Source organism: Aedes albopictus, chromosome 1, assembly GCF_035046485.1.
Source record: "Aedes albopictus strain Foshan chromosome 1, AalbF5, whole genome shotgun sequence".
NCBI classification, from domain to species: domain Eukaryota; kingdom Metazoa; phylum Arthropoda; class Insecta; order Diptera; family Culicidae; genus Aedes; species Aedes albopictus.
In genome coordinates, this window is record NC_085136.1 from 316,539,764 (window position 1) to 316,565,048 (window position 25,285).

The 25,285-nt window shown below is 40.6% G+C and overlaps 3 protein-coding genes across 3 annotated transcripts; 2 read left to right on the forward strand and 1 right to left on the reverse strand.

Moving 5' to 3' along the window:
• The first annotated feature begins 415 nt into the window (after positions 1 to 415).
• LOC115265081 (heat shock protein 70 A1-like) lies at positions 416 to 2,697 on the forward strand. Its single transcript, XM_029869302.2, has one exon. The coding sequence runs from the start codon at positions 616 to 618 to the stop codon at positions 2,533 to 2,535; it is 1,920 nt and encodes a 639-aa protein (XP_029725162.2). The 5' UTR covers positions 416 to 615; the 3' UTR covers positions 2,536 to 2,697.
• Positions 2,698 to 9,639: 6,942 nt separating this feature from the next.
• Positions 9,640 to 13,371, reverse strand: LOC109423617 (heat shock protein 70 B2). Its single transcript, XM_019698591.3, has one exon. The coding sequence runs from the start codon at positions 11,714 to 11,716 to the stop codon at positions 9,797 to 9,799; it is 1,920 nt and encodes a 639-aa protein (XP_019554136.3). The 5' UTR covers positions 11,717 to 13,371; the 3' UTR covers positions 9,640 to 9,796.
• Positions 13,372 to 16,125: 2,754 nt separating this feature from the next.
• LOC109400264 (heat shock protein 70 B2) lies at positions 16,126 to 18,279 on the forward strand. The gene has a single exon (XM_019672747.3). It carries the CDS (start codon positions 16,315 to 16,317, stop codon positions 18,232 to 18,234), a length of 1,920 nt encoding a protein of 639 aa, XP_019528292.3. The 5' UTR covers positions 16,126 to 16,314; the 3' UTR covers positions 18,235 to 18,279.
• The last annotated feature ends 7,006 nt before the right edge of the window (positions 18,280 to 25,285 follow it).

Consider the following 25,285-nt stretch of genomic DNA (forward strand, 5'->3'; position numbering starts at 1 on the left):
TTACTAAAATTGATGTTATTAAAATTAATTGCAGGTTTTTTCGTTGACAGAATGTACTGATTAGCGTTTGTTAGGTTTTTCTAACAACTCTCAATATCAAACAGAGTTCCCATGCATAGCAATGAACACAATTCAAATCAAGCTCATTTGATCCAAAAAAAATATTCATATCATAAAGTACTCTAGACTTTTCTCGGTCTTAACACGGCTGTGTTGATCCCACCACCTGTCCTCATCCCGAATCATTACCAACACATACAACCGTAGAGAGCACGACATCCAGTCGAATGATAGCAGGCAGGCAGCAGCAGAGACACCGACATCAATCGAGTACCTAATCGAATCTGCTCGAACACGCATGGAAAGCGCTCGAATTTTCTAGAACTGCTCGTTTCTACTATATAAACGCCCGGTTCGAGCAGCTCTCGTCATAACAGTTCAAACAAGAGAACGAAACACAAGCAAGAGAGCGATAAAGCGCGAAAGCAAATCTACGCAAACGAATTCAGTATTCAGAAGTGAAACAAATTCAGACAGTTAAAATAAGTGAATAAGAAGAAAAATTGTGTCATTACAAGTCAAAAAGTATTGAAAGTCAGTGAATCCAACGCAAAAATGTCTGCAATTGGTATCGATTTGGGAACCACGTACTCCTGCGTGGGAGTGTTCCAGCATGGCAAAGTGGAAATCATCGCCAACGACCAGGGAAATCGAACCACCCCCAGCTATGTGGCATTCTCGGACACGGAACGGCTGATCGGAGATGCGGCCAAGAACCAGGTGGCCCTCAACCCGCAAAACACCGTCTTCGATGCCAAACGATTGATTGGACGTCGTTTTGACGATCCGAAAATCCAGGCCGATATCAAACACTGGCCCTTCAAGGTGTTCAACGATGGCGGTAAGCCTAAGATCGAAGTCGAGTTCAAGGGAGAGAGGAAACGATTCGCTCCGGAGGAAATCAGCTCGATGGTTCTGGTGAAGATGCGCGAAACTGCTGAGGCCTATCTGGGAAAGAGTGTTAAGAACGCAGTCATCACAGTTCCAGCTTATTTCAACGATTCCCAGCGACAGGCCACGAAGGACGCTGGAGCCATTGCGGGACTCAATGTGATGCGAATCATCAACGAACCGACGGCCGCTGCATTGGCATACGGACTGGACAAGAATCTCAAAGGTGAACGGAATGTCCTGATCTTCGACTTGGGTGGTGGCACATTCGACGTCTCCATTCTAACCATCGACGAAGGTTCGCTCTTCGAGGTACGAGCCACGGCCGGTGATACTCATCTGGGAGGAGAAGATTTCGACAACCGCCTGGTGTCACACTTCGTGGAGGAATTCAAGCGTAAGTTCAAGAAAGATATCTCAACGAATCCTCGAGCTCTGCGGCGACTAAGAACAGCATGTGAACGAGCCAAGCGAACACTGTCCTCCAGCACTGAAGCCACAATTGAAATCGATGCCCTGATTGAAGGAATCGATTACTACACGAAAATCTCCCGAGCTCGATTCGAGGAACTGTGCTCGGATCTGTTCCGATCCACACTTCAACCAGTTGAGAAAGCTCTGTCCGACGCCAAAATGGACAAGAGCTCAATCCACGACATCGTTCTGGTTGGTGGATCAACTCGCATTCCAAAAGTCCAGAATCTGTTGCAAAACTTCTTCTGTGGAAAGTCGCTGAACCTATCGATCAACCCGGATGAAGCTGTGGCATATGGTGCCGCAGTTCAAGCTGCTATTCTCAGTGGAGACAAGGACGAGAAGATCCAAGATGTGCTGTTAGTTGATGTGGCTCCACTATCCCTGGGTATCGAGACAGCCGGAGGAGTGATGACTAAACTGATTGAGCGCAACAGTCGAATCCCGTGCAAGCAGACCCAGATATTCTCGACCTATGCGGACAACCAGCCAGGAGTATCGATCCAGGTGTTCGAAGGAGAACGTGCCATGACCAGAGACAATAACCGTCTGGGACAGTTCGACCTATCTGGCATTCCACCGGCTCCCAGAGGCGCTCCCCAGATTGAGGTCACTTTCGATATGGACGCCAACGGTATCCTGAACGTATCAGCCAAGGAGAAGAGTACCGGAAAGGAGAAGAACATCACTATCAAGAACGACAAGGGCCGACTGAGTCAGGCTGATATCGATCGAATGGTGAACGAGGCTGAGAAATTCCGCGAAGAAGACGAGAAGCAACGGGAGCGCATTTTCGCCCGGAACCAGCTGGAAGGCTACTGTTTCCAGCTGAAGCAATCGCTCGAATCGGCCGGAGACAAACTGAGCGAGTCGGACAAGAACACCGTGAAGGACAAGTGCGACGAAACGCTCCGATGGCTGGACGGAAACACGATGGCCGAGAAGGATGAGTTCGAGCACAAGATGCAGGAACTGAGCCGAGTTTGCAGTCCGATCATGACTCGGTTGCATCAGGGTGGAACCGGTGCGGGAGCTGGTGCGACTAGCTGCGGTCAGCAGGCAGGAGGATTCGGTGGTCGAACGGGACCGACGGTGGAGGAAGTTGATTAAAAGGGTGATGAATGAATGACGAATGCTGAAAAATGTGATGTAGAATATTCAATTTTAGTTTAATAGGCTTTTTAATTAATTCGAGCTTTATAGACTGAATAATCAATTGCTACCGTTGTAATTTATTTTCGTGAAAAAATAATGTACAGTATGAAATCAAAATATACACTTTTTTGCAACTAACGACAACATACCGAACTCCTGTTATATATGCATTAGTTTAGCCGAAATGTTCTCATAAGATTTTTGAGGGTTCTTGGAGGAAAGCATAGAATCATAGCAGTTATTTTCATTCTTGTCGTTATAATTTATCTAACAAATATAAGATTTCCCGCAAGTTATGATTTGTTTGGTAAATCTACAAAATTCTGGTTCAATGCTAGTTTTGCGCCATTAACTGTAGTCATTTACAGTGGAAAATTGTAAAACATCAGTAGACAATGGAAATGCTACCCATATTTTACAATTTGTATTTTCCACACATTATTCGAGTATTTGGAATAATGTTTCCTAAACATACAATCTTCTGGTGTACTATAATGCATTCCAGAAAATTCTAGAACAGGGATTTTCAAGCTTATGCATAGACATTTTACAATCCCTAGATTTTGAGAAAATGTTACGCTGCTCTGGAATACACAGGCTGATTTTTACAAGTTCCTGAAAAAATGAAGTTGTTCAGAATACTAGAGAAAACATTCCGTTTAGAAGAAGAAGAAGAAACTTCTGGCACTTTTCAGGAAAGTATGTAGTAGGATATTCTAGAACACTTCAGAGGAATAAATATGGTTCATGATAGATAAACAAAAATGACAATTCTCGGAATTGTGAAAACAAACGTCGGGTCAGCTAGTAATGGAATACTGGACAGCTTTCTGTTTTGAGTTCGAAGAAATTTCAGGAATGTTTCTGTGGGAAGAAGAAAAACTGGAATCTGGAACATAACAGTCCTAGACTGCCGTGAATCGCATATCAGTCCCATCTTTGCTGGATTTCCTATGCAAATGGGACAGATATGCGATTCACGGCAGTAGAGCGCATTTCGAAAAAAGAAAAATACATTGTCAAACACCCGACGTGGCTAGATTGTTTTAAAAATTCCAGTTACACTTTTTCACTGCAACATTTTTTTCACATAAACGTTTGTCGGTTCAGAAAATACTGCCGAATCTACTGGCCCGTTCGCTTTTATGGAAAGGAGAGTCCCAGAGATTTCTTGAAAGTTCTGCTATTTCTATAAAGTTCTCGAGAACATTCTAGAATCTCTCTCCAGAATGCGTCTCTCGTGAACGTTCAGTAATCTCCAGAAAGTTCTCGAAATTTATTAAATTTTGATGTTCCCGAACTTTTCAAAAGGTTCGTTTTATATTTCTTCTTGAACTCTCACCAACTCGCCGAACATTCTCGGCATTCAATTCTATTCTATTCTATTCTAGTGCTTGCATCCTGGAAATATCAAAAATTTCTTTTGATATTTTCTTGTCAGCATTCATATTTGCAGCAAATCAGAGATGTGACCCAAATATTAAAATGGCCAAGCCCGTAGTGCAGACCAATAGGTTGGAGGATATTAATTCAAAAACTTAAGGCAATCAGATTATCCACATGATTGACAAACATTTTTAAATTGAATGAAGGAAGAAACGAGGACAACCGTACCAACCGTTTTGTTTTAGGGGAATGGTGTATGAACATAAAATCGTTGGGAGTGAGTGGTGCTGCTAAGAAGGTTATTGCACACTCCAACTCCCCGAACATTCTCGGCATTAAAAAAAATATGTTCCAGAAAAATCCAAAAGGTTCATTTTCTTATTCTTTCTGAAACGATCAGCAGCTTCTAGAAAGTTCCAGGGTGTTTAGGGAAGTTCGATGTCCCAGAATATTGTTGAGGATTTTTCTGGTTGTTTCAACGTTCAGTAGCTTCCACAAATTTATGAGATTTGGTTGTTGCAGAAGGTTATTTTCTTTCTGGAACGTTCACAAACTTCCAGACACTTTTCGTACATTTGAAAAGTTTGCAGAAGATTCTTTGTCTTGTTTTTGGGACGTCCAGAAACTTCTCGAATGTTCTTAGAGTTTTAAGAATTTAATTACCCACAACGTTCTCAAAGATTATTATTCTTCTTTTTTAAACATTCAGCAATTTCCAGAAGTTCTCGAAATTTCCTGAATTTTGATGTTTCAGAACATCCCAGATTGTCATTTATTTCTTTTTTGAACGTTCATTAACTTCCCGGAAATTCTCGAAATTAAAAAAAAAAGTGTTACAGAACATTTCTGAAGGTTCTTCTCCTTTCTCTTTCAAACGTTCAGTATCTTAGTCATCCAGAATATCTCAGATGGTTGTTTTACTTTTGGAACGTTCAATATCTTCCAGGACGTTCCCGGAAATTTTATTGATTTTTATGTTTCAGTAGCTTCTTTTTTGCTTCCTTACTCGTTCCATAACGTCCAAAAAGTTTTCCAAATTTTATAAAGTTTTATGTTTTAGAACATGGTTTCCCAAACTGTGGGTCGTGACCCCCCAGGGGGGTCGCCGGCCTTCAACCAGGGGGTCGTGAGGGACAGTAAAATATTTGACTGTAACAGACAACAAATGAGGGAATTTCTATGGGGGGTCGCGAAAACTACGTCTGCTGGCAAAAAGGGGTCGCGTGATCTGAAAGTTTGGGAACCTATGTTTTAGAACATTCTAAAAGGTTCTTTTTTAAAACGTTTAACAATTTAGGAATGATCATTAGAAGAGGAAGTTCTCAGTTTACAACTGTGGAAGAGCTCATAGACTCTTGAGTTGAGAAGCAGACTTTGTCCCAGTTTGAAACATTACGCCAAGAAAAAGGAAGAAGATAAACCATAATGCCGCAGAAGGTTCTTCCTCTTCTTTCTAAAGCGTCCAGAAACTTCAAGAAGATTCTCTGAAGTTTAAGAAGTTTAATACTCCAGAATATTCTAGATCGTTCTTTTTTTTTTAATTTTCATAAACTTCCAGAAAGTTTTTGGAATTTTTAGATTATTGAAGTTCTAGAATATTCCGGAAGGTTCTTCCTATTATTTCTGGAAAGTCAATAAATATCCAGAAAGTTCTCGTAATTCTGAGAAGTTTGATACAACTATGGTGAAAACATTTCAACGAAACATTTGGAAGCGTTACGAACAGACAGACAGACAGCTGGGATTTTTTTATAAACTAGTGACCCGACGTGGCTAGCCACGTTAGCTAAAAAAAATGTTTTTAAAATTCCAGTTACACTTCTTCAATGAAAGTGTTTTCGAGAACATTCCAGAATCTCTCTCCAGAATGCCTCTCTCTTGAACGTTTAGTAATCTCCAGAAAGTTCTCAAAATTTAATGAATTCTGATTTTCCAGAACTTTTCAGAAGGTCTATTTGACATTTTTTTTTTCTTGAACGTTGACAAACTCCCCGAATATAATCGGCATTAAATAATTTGTTCCAGAAAATTCCAGAAGGTTAGTTTTCTTGTTCTTTCTGAAACATTCAGTAATTTCTGGAAATACCTGGGAAGTTTAATATTCCAGAATATTCTAGAGATTTTTTCTGTTTTCATTTGGAATGTTCAGTAGCTTCCAGAAATTTCTCAAACATTTTATGAACTTGGTTGTTCCAGAACCTTCTTAAAGGGTATTTTTCATTCTTTCTGGAACGTTCACAAACTCTCAGACACTTTTCATAAATTTGAAAAAGTTTGCAGAAGGTCTTTGTCTTGTTTTGTCCAGTAACCTGTCGAAAGTTCTAAGAATTTTGATTATCTAGAACATTTTCGTAGATTATTTCTCTTCTTTCTGAAACATTCAGTAATCTCTAGAAAGGTCTCGAAATTGAATTTTGGTGTTCCAGAACATTTTAGAAGGCCCTTTACTTCTTTCTTGGACCTTCATAAACTTCCAGAAAGTTCTTGAAATTAAGAATGAAAAGTGTACAGAACATTCCAGAAGGTTCTTCTCCTTGCTCTGATTGAAACGTTCAGTAACGCACAGAAAGTTTTCGATATTTGAGGAAGTTTGATATCCAGAATATCTCAGATGATTGTTTTACTTTTGTAACGTTCAGTATCTTTCAGGAGGTTTCTGGAAATGTTATGGATTTTTATGTTCCAGAACATTCTAGAAGGTTCTTTTTTGGTTCCTTGCTCGTTCCCTAACGTCCATAAATTTTTCCCAATATAATAAAATTTCATGCTCTCTAGAACATTCTAGAAGGTTCTTTTCTAAAACGTTTAACAACTTAGAAGTGGTTATTAGAAGACGAAGTTCTCAGTTAATAACTGAGCTCATGGACACTAAGCTGAGAAGCAGGGTTTGTCCCAGTTGGGACGTTACGCCAAAAAAAAAGATGTTCCATAATGCTGCAGAAGGATCCTCTTCTTCTTCTTTCTGAAGCGTCCAGAAACTTCAAGGGGATTCTCAAAAATTTAAGAAGTTCCATATTTTAGAGCATTTTAGAAAATTATTTATTTAGAATGTTCTCGTACCTTTTAGAAATTTGATACAACTATGGTGAAACATTTCAACGAAACATTTCAAAAACATTTCGTTACGGACATACAGAAAGACAACGCTGGGATTTTTTTTTATAAATATGACTTTCACGAGAAACCACTGAAGGTTTCAGGAAAAACGAAGAAAGTTCTGGGGTGTTCACTTTTGTAGAAATAAAAATGCTTTAGGTCGTTAGGTCGTAGATAACCTCACATGGTGTCTACTGCCTGGAACAACCTGGAATACTCAGGGAAGTTCTTGAATGCTCAGAGAAATTTTGTACCGATAAAACATGAACATGTGGAGATGCATCTAAGGATATATCGTAGATGTTGTTGCGCAACTTCTTCTGAATTTCTTTCGGAATTTCTCTTAAAAATGTCCGCGATTCCCCTTCACAGTTCCACTTGGGATTTTCCCAGGAGATCTTTCCGAGATTTCTCCCAGAGTTGCTTCAGGATTTATTCCTGGGATTTCTACTAGAACTCCTCCAAGAGTATCATGAGGAGTTTAAAAAAAAAACTGCTGGAGTTCCTCCCGCCATTTCTTTCGAAGTTTCAAGTTTTTCACAAAAAATCGTGAACTTTCTTCTAGAATTTGTCCCTGGGTGTCTCCAGGAGTTTCAGCTGCGATATTTCCTAAAGGTTCTTATAGGTTTCAAACGTTTCACCAGAGAATTCTCTCGGAATTTCCCCCTGGACTTCTATCAGAAAGTTCATTTCAGTATTGGTCCTGGGATGTCTCTTAGAGTTTTTCTGAATTTCCCCTGGTCTTTCTCCTACGATTTTTGTTTTCGGAGTGTCTTCTGGGACTTCTGCAGGAGCTTTTGCTGATATTTCTCATGCAGTTCTACTCGTGATTTCTTTTAGAACTTTTCCAGGTATTTCATCGTAGTTGTTTACCGGATTCTTGCAGTGATCCACTTGGGATGTATTTTTAAGCAGATGTTTTCGGGATTGTTCCCACCACTCTTTCCGGAATGCCTACCAGAAATTGTCTCAATAAGCTGGATGCTCCTTCCCAGACAACCAGTAATCGTATAATGTTGCATAAGATGATAAACTGGAGGCCATATGCGTGCATGCCTTCATTTAGACGCATAGAAAATGTACGCATATCGCCTCCACTTTAACATCTTATACGATCACTGGTTGACTGGGTTGTGAGATATCTGTAATAATTGCTTCCCGAGTTCTTCTAGGTTTTTTTTCCAGGAGTTTTTCTTCGGAATGTCTCCTGGTATGACTTATGAAATTCCTTGAAGAAATTTTCGAAGAAATAGCGGAAGAAATGCAGGTGAAATCTGGCGAGCAACTTCGCAAAGGCTTATTGGAGAAATCCCGAAAGGAACTTCAGCAGAAACACTGAGACATATAAGAAAATATTCTGGGACTAATCCCGGGAGGAAATATGAAGGGGAAACTTTGATAACCTCCAAGAGAAATTCCGGGAGAAGCTACGGGCGGAACCACGGAAGGAAATCAAAGAGAAATGTCGAAAAACTTTCTGGCAGAAGAATGTAGAATTAGATTATTTGAGTTAAACTGCATGTAAATAACAACTAAAAAAAATCTGGTAGAAATTCCTGGAAGAACTTCTGTAAAAATCTGCATCAAATTCCTGCAGGAACATTGAATAAATTTTGGAAGGATCTCTGGAAGAAATCCAGCGAGAAACTTGGGAAGCATATCGCGAAAGCCTTTGGAAGAAACCCTGGGAGGTACTCTACAAAGACCTTGTAAAAAAAACTTCTGCTGAAATCTGGGGGCGAACTCTAGTCGAAACCTTTAGAACAACTCTCGAAAAGTCCGGAAGGACAGCGAAACAATCTCGGAAGGAACTATTCATGGGGGCAAATGGGAGAATTTGAAGGAAGAATTACGGTAGAATCCGGATATTCTGGGGAATCATGGATAGATTTCTCATGAACACTTAAAGAGTATTTGAAGACGCGTCGTTTCTTGCACGGAAATGAAATTGTTGAGATTTAGCATTCACATTAGCATTAAGCGAGTCGCACAAATTCGTAGGTGGTACAGTCCTAGACCGTTGTTATGAGGGTTGCCTCCTTCCCGTCCGAATAAAAGCTCGAAGATTTGGGACTAATCTCTGACTATTAGACAAGACTGACGCGCTCCTCCAATGTTCGAGTATTGTCCTAGCCACGTCCTTGCGACTGCTGCGGAATTGGAAAGGATGGATAGTTGGACACCTACGAAAGATGGAGACAGCTGAACGATCTCCAAGGTGTCAAGGGGATATGGGTGTGGTTAGCAGAAGGCTGTCTGCATCATTTATCTGGTTTGTTTCTCCATCTTGATCGGTGAAACTTTGGCGCAAACTGCATGAAATTTTTCAGATTAAAGCTTCACCAAATAACCTCATTATTCAAGCCATCTCATCAGAAACCTATCCTTGAGAAGAATTTTCCTGGCCACAGAGTATCTGTTCATATCGCAATATAGATCGCAAAAATGTTCATTTGAAAAGAAATCTCTCAGTGATGCTTTTAGAGCACTAAGCTGAACAGTATATTCTACTCCAGTTGAAACATCGTACCAAGAAGAATTCGGTATGTTTTCAGATTAAACTGTAGACATGTGAAGTTCGAGATCATTCTGTACATTATATTTTCACGAAAATAAATTATAACGGTAATATGCAATTGATAAATCAGTCTATGAAGCTTAAAGTCTCATTATGAGAAAAATTTAATATTCTATTATTTTTAGTTTTTCGCTCATTCATCAACATTTTCGTCATTTAATCCACCTCCTCGACGGTGGGTCCCGTTCGACCACCGAATCCTCCTGCCTGTTGGCCACAGCTCGAGGCTCCAGTTCCCACACCGGCTCCACCCTGATGCAACCGAGTCATGATAGGACTGCAAACTCGGCTCAACTCCTGCATCTTGTGCTCAAACTCGTCCTTCTCGGCCATCGTGTTTCCGTCCAGCCATCGGAGCGTTTCGTCGCACTTGTCCTTCACGGTGTTCTTGTCCGACTCGCTCAGTTTGTCTCCGGCCGATTCGAGTGATTGCTTTAGTTGGAAGCAGTAGCCTTCCAGCTGATTCCGGGCGGAAACGCGTTCTCGTTGTTTTTCGTCTTCTTCGCGGAATTTCTCAGCCTCGTTCACCATTCGATCGATGTCGGCCTGACTAAGTCGGCCCTTGTCGTTCTTGATCGTGATGTTCTTTTCCTTACCGGTGCTCTTCTCCTTGGCCGAAACGTTCAGGATACCGTTGGCGTCCATATCAAATGTCACCTCAATCTGGGGAACGCCTCTGGGAGCTGGTGGAATGCCTGACAGGTCGAACTGTCCCAGACGGTTGTTATCTCTGGTCATGGCGCGTTCTCCTTCGAACACCTGGATCGATACTCCGGGCTGGTTGTCCGCATAGGTCGAGAATATCTGGGTCTGCTTGCATGGGATTCGGCTGTTGCGTTCAATCAGTTTGGTCATGACTCCTCCAGCTGTCTCGATTCCGAGGGAGAGTGGCGCCACATCAACCAACAGCACATCCTGGATCTTTTCGTCCTTGTCTCCACTGAGAATGGCAGCTTGAACTGCAGCACCGTATGCCACGGCCTCATCCGGGTTGATCGATAGGTTCAGCGACTTTCCACAGAAGAAGTTCTGCAGCAGGTTCTGGACTTTTGGAATGCGAGTTGATCCACCAACCAGAACGATGTCGTGGATTGAGCTCTTGTCCATTTTGGCGTCGGACAGAGCCTTCTCAACTGGATGGAGTGTGGATCGGAACAGATCCGAGCACAGTTCTTCGAATCGAGCCCGAGAAATTTTCGTGTAGTAGTCGATTCCTTCAATCAGGGCATCGATTTCAATCGTGGCTTCAGTGCTGGATGACAGTGTGCGCTTGGCTCGTTCACATGCCGTTCTCAGTCGCCGCAGAGCACGAGGATTCGATGAAATATCTTTCTTGAACTTACGTTTGAATTCCTCCACGAAATGTGACACCATACGATTATCGAAGTCCTCTCCTCCTAGATGAGTATCTCCAGCCGTGGCTCGTACTTCGAACAACGAACCCTCGTCGATGGTCAAAATGGAAACGTCGAATGTGCCACCACCCAAATCGAAGATCAGGACATTCCGTTCACCTTTGAGATTCTTGTCCAGACCGTAAGCCAATGCAGCTGCCGTCGGTTCGTTGATGATTCGCATCACATTGAGTCCGGCAATGGCTCCGGCGTCCTTCGTGGCCTGTCGCTGAGAATCGTTGAAATAGGCTGGAACTGTTATGACTGCATTCTTGACGCTCTTTCCCAGATAGGCCTCGGCAGTTTCCCGCATCTTCACCAGAACCATCGAGCTGATTTCCTCCGGAGCGAATCGTTTCCTCTCACCCTTGAACTCGACTTCAATCTTCGGTTTTCCACCATCGTTGAACACCTTGAAGGGCCAGTGTTTGATATCGGCCTGAATTTTCGGGTCGTCGAAACGGCGTCCAATCAGCCGCTTGGCGTCGAAAACGGTGTTCTGTGGATTGAGGGCCACCTGGTTCTTGGCTGCATCGCCGATCAGCCGTTCCGTGTCCGAGAATGCCACATAGCTGGGGGTGGTTCGGTTGCCCTGGTCGTTGGCGATGATTTCCACTTTGCCATGCTGGAACACTCCCACGCAGGAGTACGTGGTTCCCAAATCGATACCAATTGCAGACATTTTTGCTTTGGATTCACTGACTTTTGATACTTTTAGACTTGTAATGACACAATTTTATCTTGGATTCACTTTTTTCACTGATTAAACTTGTTTCACTTCTGAATACTGAATTCGTTTGCGTAGATTTGCTTTCGCGCTTTATCGCTCTCTTGCTTGTGTTTCGTTCTCTTGTTTGAACTGTTATGACGAGAGCTGCTCGAACCGGGCGTTTATATAGTGGAAACGAGCAGATCTAGAGGATTCGAGTGCTTTCCATGCGTGTTCGAGCAGGTTCGATTAGGTACTCGATTGATGTCGGTGTCTCTGCTGCTGCCTGCTCGCTGTCGTTCGGTTTCATGTCGTGTTAGTTATGATTGTATGTGTTGGCAATTATTCGAGATAGGGGCAGGTACAGTCAGTGGTTCGCACACTGAACTGATGGGATCAACACACTCGTGTTGCGAGCGAGAAAAGTCTAGAGCACTTTGTAACGTTCGAGTTTCTATCGGGCTGATGGGGTTGATTGGAAGTGTGTTTGTTGCTACTACGTATGGAAGGGGGAATGTCTTCGAGGGAGAAAGCAGAAAGAAATTAATCGAATGTCTGGAAAATTCTCCATATCCAATGCCGGTGCATTTCGGTATAACAGAACATTTATGAAGCTAGTCGTGATTGTTGTTGTTGGTTGTTGGAACGAACCTGATTCACCTGGATGCCTTTTTTCTTCTGTTGTCTCACCATAGGTGTATTAAATTTATAAAAAATAACGAGAACTTTCTGGATGTGTTTTGACTTTCCAGAAATAATAAGAAGAACCTTCTGGAATGTTCTGGAACATCAATATTCTATAGAATTCAAGAATTTTCTGGAAGTTGCTGAAGGTTCCAGGAAAAAAGGAAAAGGAACGTTCTAGAATGTTCTGGATTATTGAACTTCTTAAAGTTTCGAGTATCTCCTTGAAGTTTCTGAACGCTTCAAAAGAAGGGCAATAACCTTCTGTGGCATTATGGAACATCTTTTCCTTGGAGTAACATCTCAACTGGGACAAAGCCTGCTTCTCAGCTATGAGCTTCTGTCTATGAGCATTACCACAGTTATTAACTGAGAACTTCCTCTTCTAATGACCACTTCTAAGTTGGTAAACTTTTTAGAAAAAAACCTTTTAGAATGTTTTTTACATCAAACCTAATAAAATTTAGAAAACTTTATGGAAGTTTGGAAACAAGCAAAAAAACCTTCTCGCATGTTCTGGAACATAAAAAGCTATAAAATTTCCAGAAACCTCCTGAAAGTAACTGAATGCACCAAAAGTAAAACAATAATCTGAGATATTCTGGAAAATCACACTTTCTCAAATACGGAAAACTTTCTGTAAGCTACTAAAATAAGAGGAACCTTATGGAATGTTCTGTTACACTTTTTATAAATTTCGAAAACTTTCTGGAAGTTAATAATCGTTCAAGAAGGAATAAAGGACCTTTTGGGATGTTCTGGAACATCAAATTACATAGAATTTCGAGAACTTTCTGAAGATTACTGAATGTTTAAAAAAGAAGAATAATAATGTACAGGTATGTTCTAGATCATCAATTTTTTTAAGATTCTAAGACCTTTCGAGATGTTACTGGACGTCTCAAAACAAGACTAAGAACCTTTTGGATTTTTTTTTAAATTTAAATTTAAGTTTGTGAACGTTCCAGAAAAAAGAAACGTTGTGAAACAAAATTCATAAATTTTTTGAGATATTTCTGGAAGCTACTGCACATTCCAAAAAAAAAACAGAAAAATCCTCTAGAACATTCTTGAACATCAAACTGCTTTAAATACCTGGAACTTCCAAAAAGCTGCTGAAACGTTAATAGCAGCAGAAAGAATAAGAAAACGAATCTTTTGGAATTTCCTGGAACGTATTTTTTAATGCTGAGAATGTTCGAGGAGTTGGTGAGCGTTCATGAAAAAATATAAAATGAACCTTCTAAAAAGTTCTGGAAAATCAAAATTTATTAAATTTCGAGAACTTTCTGGAGATTAGTGAACGTTCAAGAGAGCAGCATTTTGAAGAGAGAGATTCTGAACTGTTTTCGAGAATTTTACAGAAATAGCTGGACATTCTAGAAATCTCTGGAACTCTCCTTTATACTATTTATACTTTATACAATCTTTCCCCAGCACACGTGGCTAGCTACGTCGGGTCAGCTAGTATATTATATGATGAATATGAGTTCAAGATTCTGAAAAGTATCAAGTGTGATGTTTCATCGAGCCTTAAAAGTGGCATTTTAAAAAGGCCTTCATTTCAGGCTTTTTTCGATGATTTATGAAAAATGAACTAAATGAGGGCCCATATAGCCGTGGCGGTAAACGCACGGGTATTCAGCATGACCATGCTGAGGGTGACGGGTTCGATTCCCGGTCGGTCCAGGATCTTTTCGTAAAGGAAATTTCCTTGACTTCCTTGGGCATAGAGTATCTTCGTGCCTGCCACACGATATACGCATGCAAAATGGTCATTGGCAGAGGAAGCTCTCAGTTGATAACTGTGGAAGTGCTCATAGAACACTAAGCTGAGAAGCAGGCTTTGTCCCAGGAGGACGTTACGCCAAGAAGAGAGAGAGAGAGAGAGAGAACTAATTGCTCTAGAAACTGAATTTTACGACAGCAACTACTGGCAACTACGAGGATGACACCATAAAATTTTCGTTTTGATATTCGTAAGATTTGATGAGATGTTTCAGATAATGTTTGACCCAATGTCGCCCATCTGACCCATTGTTGCCCTCAACGACGGTGGTACCTTCGAAAACTGCCATATGATATTCATCATGAATGCCAGTCGGCATTTTTCGAAGATAGTCGTTGTTTTTTACCTTAAATCATATGAGCCATTTTACGAAGTGACAACAATGTTGATGATGATATTGATTTTCACAGGTTTGGACGCTACCTCCTGTCAAAATTTCATTCATAAAAACGGCTCGTAAAATGGACTATTGAGAGCGGTCTAGCCGCACCAGTTTTCCATATACCATATTTTCAGGTTTAGCTTCTGTAACGAAATGAGCTATAGGTGGTTGAGTCTGGAATAATCGAAATGAAATTATCAGCACTGTAGAGGGGTCCATGACATCAATAGCCCATTTACATTTTTTTCTAGTTTTGTCCGCTAAGTTCAGTAAATGTCTGTTCAAAGCTGATAGACCCAAAACTTTAGATCAAAAATGACTCCAATTTGATACACAATCAACAAACTATTTCTCGAGCTAAAAAACTGAGAAGAAAAGAGAAGAAACTGAAATCAAACTCAGGCTTGAAATTGTTCGATATATTGTTGATCTGTTGCAGCCTCAGATCTGCATTGACAAGTTTTGCGCTTTCAAATAGATATAGCTAGTCATCAATTTATTTATTCTATCCGAAATGCTAGTACGCAATTTGGTGATATATATACTCGATGCATTTCCATTCCTAGCTTTGTTGGTCTAAGCTTAGCTTCGACTTGAATATCATAGAGTTTATTTTTCCATAAAACCTAAAAATAGCAAAAATACCAAACATTAACGATCAATAATAATTTTGTCCACTGAAAAGTAGGCAAGCTTCTCTTATTTTTAGATGCGGTCGTCTAGCCGGTAACCAGGTGCATAATTTGGATCTAAAAAGTAAAAATACTCCGGTGAATCACAATGATGAAATTTACGTTGGTAAAGAGTAACAGAGGAATTCCTATTTCCAAAAAATGATGCTGAACGAAGAATCAAAACAAAGCTTGTGATGCCGAAAGCAGCACAGAAGAAAGTACCAACGCACACTCATACATGCTCGAGTGCTCGAGAAATTTCTTCTCGTTTCTACGCCGATCGAACGGGTCACAGCTCTAGACTAGTTCACCTAAATTATTAAATCATAAGGTTCTCAAATGCTTCAGACATGTGTGAAACAGGTGGCTCGAGGGTTTTTTTTCTCATTATGCATTGAAGTCTTTGTAGAATTTAGGTTTGGGTAACACTTCTTAAATTTATTTTTTAGAGAGACGCAAACTTTCAGAAGCTACAGATCAGAGAGATGTATTAAATATACCCGTAGCAGAACCGTATTTTGTCCTCAAACTGTGTAACCGCGTTTTACCTTTGCCTAAAATTTCACTGATTTAATTTTATTTACTGTCAATATCGTTGAAAACTATTACAGTCATAATCCACCCGAAGCAATGTATGTGTGTTTTTTCATTCAAATATTTGAGCCAGTCTAAAGAAGCGCTCACGACACTAACACAATTACATTAGACAAACTTGCACCCACCTCGTAGCAGAGACACCGACATCAATCGAGAAACACGAAAACGAATTTCCTCGAACTCTCACAGAAAGCACTCGAATTTTCTAGATCTGCTCGCTTCCACTATATAAACGCCCGGTTCGAGCAGCTCTCGTCATAACAGTTCAAACAAGAGAACGAAGCACAAGCAAGAGCGATAAAGCGCGAAAGCAAATCTACGCAAACGAATTCAGTATTCAGAAGTGAAACAAATTCAGTCAGTGAAATAAGTGAATCAGAAGTGAAATTGTATTACATATTACAAGTCAAAAAGTATCAAAAGTCAGCGAATCCAAAGCAAAAAAATGTCTGCAATTGGTATCGATTTGGGAACCACGTACTCCTGCGTGGGAGTGTTCCAGCATGGCAAAGTGGAAATCATCGCCAACGACCAGGGAAATCGAACCACCCCCAGTTATGTGGCATTTTCGGATACGGAACGTCTGATCGGTGATGCAGCCAAGAACCAGGTGGCCCTTAACCCGCAGAACACAGTTTTCGACGCCAAACGATTGATTGGACGCCGTTTCGACGACCCGAAAATCCAGGCCGATATCAAACACTGGCCCTTCAAGGTGTTCAACGATGGTGGAAAGCCAAAGATTGAAGTCGAGTTCAAAGGTGAGAGGAAACGATTCGCTCCGGAGGAAATTAGTTCGATGGTTCTGGTGAAGATGCGGGAAACTGCCGAGGCCTATCTGGGAAAGAGTGTTAAGAATGCAGTCATCACAGTTCCAGCCTATTTCAACGATTCCCAGCGACAGGCCACGAAGGATGCCGGAGCCATTGCGGGACTCAATGTGATGCGAATCATCAACGAACCGACGGCAGCTGCATTGGCTTACGGACTGGACAAGAATCTCAAAGGTGAACGCAATGTCCTGATCTTCGATTTGGGAGGTGGCACATTCGATGTCTCCATTCTGACCATTGACGAAGGTTCGTTGTTCGAGGTACGAGCCACGGCTGGAGATACTCATCTGGGAGGAGAGGACTTCGACAATCGCATGGTGTCACACTTCGTTGAGGAATTCAAGCGTAAGTTTAAGAAAGACATCTCAACGAATCCTCGAGCTCTGCGACGACTGAGAACGGCATGTGAACGAGCGAAGCGCACACTGTCATCCAGCACTGAAGCCACGATTGAAATCGATGCCCTGATCGACGGAATCGACTACTACACGAAAATCTCTCGGGCTCGATTCGAGGAACTGTGCTCGGATCTGTTCCGCTCCACACTTCAACCAGTTGAGAAGGCTCTGTCCGACGCCAAAATGGACAAGAGCTCAATTCACGACATCGTTCTGGTTGGTGGATCAACTCGCATCCCAAAAGTCCAAAACCTACTGCAGAACTTCTTCTGTGGAAAGTCGCTGAACCTATCGATCAACCCGGATGAGGCCGTGGCATATGGTGCCGCTGTTCAAGTTGCCATTCTCAGTGGAGACAAGGACGAAAAGATCCAGGATGTGCTGCTGGTTGATGTGGCCCCACTATCCCTGGGCATCGAGACAGCTGGAGGAGTCATGACGAAGCTAATTGAGCGTAACAGTCGAGTCCCGTGCAAGCAGACCCAGATATTCTCGACCTATGCGGACAACCAGCCAGGAGTATCGATTCAGGTATTCGAAGGAGAGCGCGCCATGACCAGAGATAACAACCGTCTGGGACAGTTCGATCTATCAGGCATTCCACCGGCTCCTAGAGGCGTTCCTCAGATTGAGGTCACATTCGATATGGACGCCAATGGTATTTTGAATGTATCGGCCAAGGAAAAGAGCACCGGAAAGGAAAAGAACATCACAATCAAGAACGACAAGGGCCGACTTAGCCAGGCCGATATCGACCGGATGGTGAACGAGGCTGAGAAATTCCGCGAAGAAGACGAGAAGCAACGGGAGCGTATTTCCGCCAGAAACCAGCTGGAAGGCTACTGTTTCCAGCTGAAGCAATCACTCGAGTCGGCCGGAGACAAACTGAGCGAGTCGGACAAGAATACCGTGAATGACAAATGCGACGAAACGCTCCGATGGCTGGACGGAAATACGATGGCCGAGAAGGATGAGTTCGAGCACAAGATGCAGGAGCTGAGCCGAGTTTGCAGTCCGATCATGACTCGGTTGCATCAGGGTGGAGCCGGAGCTGGAGCCGGTGCTTCCAGCTGTGGCCAACAGGCAGGAAGATTCGGTGGCCGAACGGGACCCACCGTCGAGGAAGTCGATTAAAGTGGATTGAGAGAAATGAGACTAAAAGGATGTTGAGAGATAGAATGAATGATGTTGAGTATTTTGTAGGAATGCCTGAAATGAGACTGAAAGTAGCAATACATTTATTTTCATAAGTAGGATTTTTTCACGAAAATAAATTACTACAGTATTACAAATTAAATTTCCGTGCTGTTGTTAAACATGTACTAAACATGCCGAAATAGAAGGCTTTCAAACTCATAAGGCCTGTTAAATGTATCCACTGACTTCTTTTTTTTTTTTTTTGTATCTGTATTAACGAGATTTTTAGCCCTAGGCTAGTTCATCTCGGGACCCACGCTTTACTTCCCTTCCGAAGGAAGAACCCACATTTTGTGAGTTTGTCGGGAGTGGGATTCGATCCCAGGTCCTCGGCGTTATAGTCAAGTGTTCTAACCATCACACCAGGTCCGCTCCAGACACCACTGACTTCAAAAAATGTAACTTTTGCAAAATAAGTAGTATAGCTATAGAAGCCCTTATGGGACCTTATTCTGAGATGTAGGCATCGTTTCTGTTAGGATATCTTGCTTGGTATAAATAGTAGAAAAATGCTCAAATGAATTCCAAATTCAACTGACAGGAAAATTTAAAAGACAGGATTTGTTTCAGCAGTGGGATCATTTTGCTTCAGGAAAAATGTGGCTTGGATTTACCCTTCAATTCTCGCATACAGGGTGTTGGATGTCGAAGGCGTTTCAATGCATTCCTGCAGTATTCAGCGAGGCTTCATAGGCTCTCCGAAGAGCTTCAGGGCGTTTCAGGAGATTTCAGCGGGGTGTTAGGCGGGTTAGACACTATCAGGAGAGATACTAAGCCATGTTCTAAGCAGTATCAAAGGCGTTTCAAATGGTTTCATAAGGGCTTCTAGACGTTTCAGAATGGTTACGCTTGTAAATTCGATAACCTATACTGACTGGAGCTCTTGGAGATCCTCAAACATACATTGAACTCACTCTTTGAAAGGGCATAGTTGCATAAGACTGTGCAAACTTGAGTTTCATTCATAATGCTCCACTACATCAGTGATTACGCTTGTAGATGCGATGGCCTTTTTGCCAGGAATATCTCGGATCTGGGCAATAATTGAACTCATAGCACATGTATGAGCCTATGCGAGTTAAAACTTTATTCATAATAATGCGAAAGGTTACAAGTTATGTACATAGACATGGTGACTTTTGTTCAATAAAGTATTTGAGACTCTTAAATATGCCAAACCCGCCCTTATCTCTTACCTCCGAACACGCCTTGAAATACCCTCAACCCCACTCTCTTCCTTTCCGTAAATCAAACTTACTATTTAGGTAATGCTGCCGTAAAGGAGGAACCTAAATATATTTTACCTCAATGGACCCAATTTAAATGGTGGTTAATCACTCTCGAAGGTTTTGTGTCTTCTTCAGAGGTATCAAACATTAATCCATGTACTAATTTGACGAACTGATACAAAACTTTGTCTAGATTACTTACACTTTGTTCTCAAATATCTTGCAGGGCACTTCCAGCAACGACAACCAGAAATCTTCGATACCACCAGTAAATACAACTGCTCAGTCTAGAGATTTCAGTACAACGTTTGCACTCTCGACCACATGATTACCGCAGGTACCTTTCTACAATTTCTTTGTCAATACATAACGCAAAATTGTAATTATGGATTCTATTCAGAGGTAGGCACTATAGACAGTTCAAGTAAGTGTTGTGCAGGAACAGAATGTCAACACATCGTCAACGATAAACCACATCAACTATCATTGACAATGTGGTGTTGGAGAAACTAGAACAGGAGTATATAAAGAACCTGGAGACGAAACACTACTCAACATGGTTTGTACATCGCGTCTAAAAAAACGCTTATATAAACACTACAATATTTTGAAAGAAGAATGCACGTTTGTGTCTGCTCCCTTCATAGGAAGTTTAACTAAAAAGTTTGAGAAAAAAATCTATAGCGGAACAACGTGGTCCTAGCTGCCTAGCCGCAGCACAAAATCAAACACATGGTAGAAGGATCCGATACCACCAGGGAAGCAGACAAATGTAACGTATTCGATACCATGTGGAGCCGTCGACGGAAAAGAATATATAGGGCAGACAAAATGCATGCTGGAGGTTCGGATATTCGAACATCGTAACGACAGCAAAAAAAAAATCCAACATCGGGCTTAATAATACACACCATTGATGAAGGCCACGTGTTTAACTACGATAAAACGACCGTACTGGAGTGCTTTTGAACAGCTGGAGGTCAGGATGATCGCGGAGGAATTTCGTATTAAAAAAAAAAACGGAGAACAGCAAGTAGCGGACCTCTAACGAGAATGCGGAAATTTGAACTCCACATACAACGGACCATTGGCTCTGCTACGTGAAGAATCACAAACACGAACATAGATACGAACGACGCAAAGCACGAACATTGCATTGCAGAAAACGAAACGAATGAAGCGCATGGTGAGTAAAATGTTACCCTAGACGAATTTCGCGCCAACTCGACCAACGGTTGGCAGCACCCTCTCAGAATCGAACGAAATTTTGTGGGCATAAACAATAGGTCTTTCTAAGCAACTTTGCATATTTTGTTTTTCGATATTTTTCAAGAGTAACATTTGAAGAGGGCCTAATTTTTTTCATAGATTTTTTTCGTGTATTTTCGTGTATTTTTTCGATGTATCTCAAAAATGACATGACCTACAAAAAAGTGTTGTATGGCAGACTATCGTGAAATTCCATGAAGTTTTTTTTAAAAAAAATATCCAAAAAATACAAATTTAATTCCTACACTGAAAAATAAAGGTTTTAAAAATTTAAATCGATATTACAAAAAACCCTATGTTTTTAAATCGATGATTTTTTTTCTGGAGAAAGGTATTTCAGTTACCTACATTTTCTCCAAACAATGTTGCTGTGACATATTTAAGGGAAAAAAGTTTTTCTAACATAAACTTTTTTCATGTCTACATTGCTTGAGTGAATATTTTTCACCGTGTTTCGTGCCAACATGGCCATATATAGGTTCAGCAGCCTTTCATCAACCAATGAAACTTTATGGAAGTTCAAAAAATTGTTTAAGAAGCAACTTTGCACAATCTAAAATTTATCTAGACTAACATTTAAAAAAGGCGTATTGGAGTGACCCACACTTATATGAAAAACATAAAATTCAAAAAATGCCAAGCCTTACCTCCTGCATCAGTTGTTTTGGATTCCCAGAACCTACACTCAGAAATAAAAGTATACACGGAATTACTATTATTTATGCATTTTGTATTCGCATCTCTCTCACTCTCGTTTTGTTTTCATGCTATCTGCCGTTTAGCCTGGGTTGAAGAGAAGTGTTTCGTCAACCCAGGCGAAGCACCAGATAGCATGAAAACAGAAAGAGAGTGAGAGAGATGCGGATACAAAATGCATAAATTATAGTAATTTCGTGTATACTTTTATTTCTGAGTGTACGTTCAGCATTTGAGCGAAATCAATTTAGTCTAAGGGGTGATACACAAATTATGTCGACCTTCTTCAACCCCCCTCTCCTCAATGTCACGCTTTGTTGTATGGGACCTCACGATTGTTTGTATGGGTCGTCACGTTCTGCAAAACCCCCCTCCCCTCCTAAAGCGTGGCGTAATTTGTGCATGGCCCCTAATGGGGCGCTCAACGAGCATGAAGTTTGTATGGGAAAACTTGGCCAAATGTATGCAGAAATCTTAAGCTTTTGATTTTTGCCGCTAGGTGGCGCTGCAAGTGTTCAATTAGTAAAAAAATAATTAAAAACCTCAGCTATTCTTGTAGGTGGCGATATGCCAAACAACTTTATCGAAGACCGCAAAGTGATCCGAAGCCTGTTAAAAATTTATACTCTAGGTAAATTGAGGTGAAACATTATTGTCGTTTTTCCAATACATGTAAAGGAATATCAATAATGAAATCCCAATGCTTCGCCTCACTGGCGAATCACTTACGGGTCTTCAACAAAGTTGTTTGGCATATAGTCACCTACAATAATAACAATGTGTTTATTAATTGAACGCTTACAGCGCCACCTAGCGGCAAAAATCAAAAGCTTAAGATTTCTGCATACATTTGACAAAGTTTTCCCATACAAACTTCAAGCCCGTTGAGTGCCCCATTAGGGGCCATGCACAAATTACGTCACGCTTAAGAAGGGGAGGGGGCGAGGTTTTGCAGAACGTGACGACCCATACAAACAGTGGTGAGGGGAGGGGAGGGGGGTTGAAAAAGGACGTATTTTACGTGACATAATTTCTCGGATACTTATTCAAAACGACGTATCAACATAGGATTTGCGTGTATTATACGTCGTTTTGAAAAAGTATCCGAGATTTGTGTATTAGACTAACTCGTTTTCGCTCAAATGCTGAACGTAGCTCCTGGGAGTCCAAAACAATCGATACAGGAGGTAAGACTTGAAATTTTTCGAATTTTCTGTTTTTTATATAAGTGTGGGCCTAATACGCCCTTTTCAAATGGTAGTCTAGATGAATGCTAGATTATGCAAAATTGCTTCTTCAACAATTTTTTAAACATCCATAAAGTTTCATTGGTTGATGAGAGGCTACTGAACCTATATACACGCTAAGAAAATGTTACTCTAAAATGAGTAAGATTCACACAAAACTGAGCTAAACTGGAACAGCTCAAAAAATGAGTAAATTGCATTTCCAGCGATAGCGCTGGGCCAAGTGCAAAAATCCAACTGGTTTAAGCCGTATAATATTCTTCGCATCATCAAGAATATTATACGGCTTAAACTGATGAGGTTTTCGCACTTGGGCCAGCGCTATCGCTGGAAAAAAAATTTACTCAATTTTGAGTTGTCCCACTTTAGCTCGAAAATGAGTGAATTTTCTAACCGTGTATGGCCATGTTGGCACGAAACACGATGAAAAATATTCACTCAATGTGGACATGAAAAAAGTTTTTGTTAGAAAAACTTTTTTCCCTTAAATATGTCACAGCAACATTGTTTGGAGAAAATGTAGTTAATTAAAATACCTTTCTCCAGAAAAAAAAATCATCGATTTAAAAACATAGGGTTTTTTTGTAATATCGATTTAAATTTTTAAAACCTTTATTTTTCAGTGTAGGAATTAATTTTGTATTTTTTGGATATTTTTCTAAAAAACTCCATGGAATTTCACGATAGTCCGCCATACAACACTTTTTTGTAGGTCTTGTCATTTTTGAGTTACATCGCTTTGAAAAAAAATCTATGAAAAAAATTAGGCCCTCTTCGTAAATCTTGAAAAATATCGAAAAACAAAATATGCAAAGTTGCTTAGAAAGACCTATTGTTTATGCCCACAAAGTTTCGTTCGATTCTGAGAGGGTGCTGCCAGCCCCATAGAAGGGTTGGCGCGAAATTCGTCCCTAGTAAAGTAATAAAGTAGAACTAGTTAATAGTGGCAGACCAAGCTGAAAGGTCTACTCATAAGAAAAAAAAATAATACTTCCTGAGTTTTCCAGGTTTTTCAAGTGGGAAATTTTAAATGTTGATAAATTCCGCGATCAAAACTTAGCCCAAATTTTATAAAAGTTCTATACTTCCAAAAACTATACAGAAATATTTTCAAAACTTAAGTTAAACATTATGAGGAGAAATGCGCAAGATTACTTATCCAAAAGATTTCATCAAATTGCTGAACTCCTAATTTGTTGTTTAACAAACTATTTCGAATATATTGCAAAATCGGTTGAGTAAAATTTTTAAACTTTTCCCAAAGTTCTTTTGAGTTAATTTCAAGAAATTGCTTTGACATTCCACCTACAATAATTTCCAAATATGTACTCTAAAAAACTAGGAAAAAAACATCAGGATTTCAATCAGTAATTCCAAAGACTATACAACCGTTGAAATCAATACACAGTTTTGAATTTGAACTTGTATGTTTGTACTCTGTGCTGGTGGTGTAGTAATGTTGAGATTTTGAAATCCTTACAGAATTCTTCCTTTAAATTTCCAGTTGCTGACAGTTTTTTTTTCTTCAAATTATCAAAGATTTTTTTGTTTTCTGGCTTTGTCCAGTTTTCCCAAGAATATCCAGTAGTTTTTACGTATTTGCTTCGTTAAATAGCTCCTTCCGATATTTTTCCCGATTTCAGTTTTTTCGAGAATTATTACGGGGTCTCTGCTACAGTGTGTACCTCTCGGACCTTCTTCCAGAGTTTCTCGTTGGATTCCTCCCTAAGATTTTTTCAAAATTCTTCCAGGAATGTCTCTTAGTGGTTCCGGGATAGTTTTCCAAGAGTTTCTTTAGGGATTTTTGCAGAAGTTCTTCCAGGGATTTTTTCCAGTGATAGTTTTCAGATATTTCTCGTGCATTTGCTTACGGGATTTCGCACGTAGTTTCTCCCGGGATTATTTTCAGAGGTTTTCAGAGTTCCTGCCTAAATTTCCTGAATATTTTCTCCTGGGATTGGTCTCAGAACTTTTTTTCCGGGATGTCCCAGTTTCTCTCAGGATTTCTTCTTGAGATTTCTCCAATAGGTCTTTGCGAAGATTTTCGCAAAATTTGACCGGGATTCCTTCAGATGTTTCTCCGAGAATTTTGTACAAGAAATCTTATAAGTTATCCCAGGAGATATTCCGAGAAAAACTCTTTGAAAAAATCGTGCAAGAATTCCGGGAGTATTTTTTTAAAGAAACCCCAAAGACGGAGCCTCCAGAATCTTGGGATAATTTCTGGTACTGATTCCGGGAAAAGCTCTGAGAATAACCCCGATAAAATCTGTAAGAAAATAATCTCAGGTGGATCACTGCAAGAATTAAGATAATTACCTACAAGGAAAACCCTTGGTAAATATCCGAAAAAAATACGGCTTGAAATCCATGAGAAATACCAGCAGTAGCTCCTGCAAAAAGACTCTCTAAAACATCTTAGGAGAAAGTCCAGGATAAATTCTGCAAAACTCTGAGAGACATCCCAGGATCAATACCGGAACAAATCTGTCTCTTAGAAGCTCTTAGAGAAATCTTAAAGGAATCCCGTGAGAGCCTTTGGGAAAT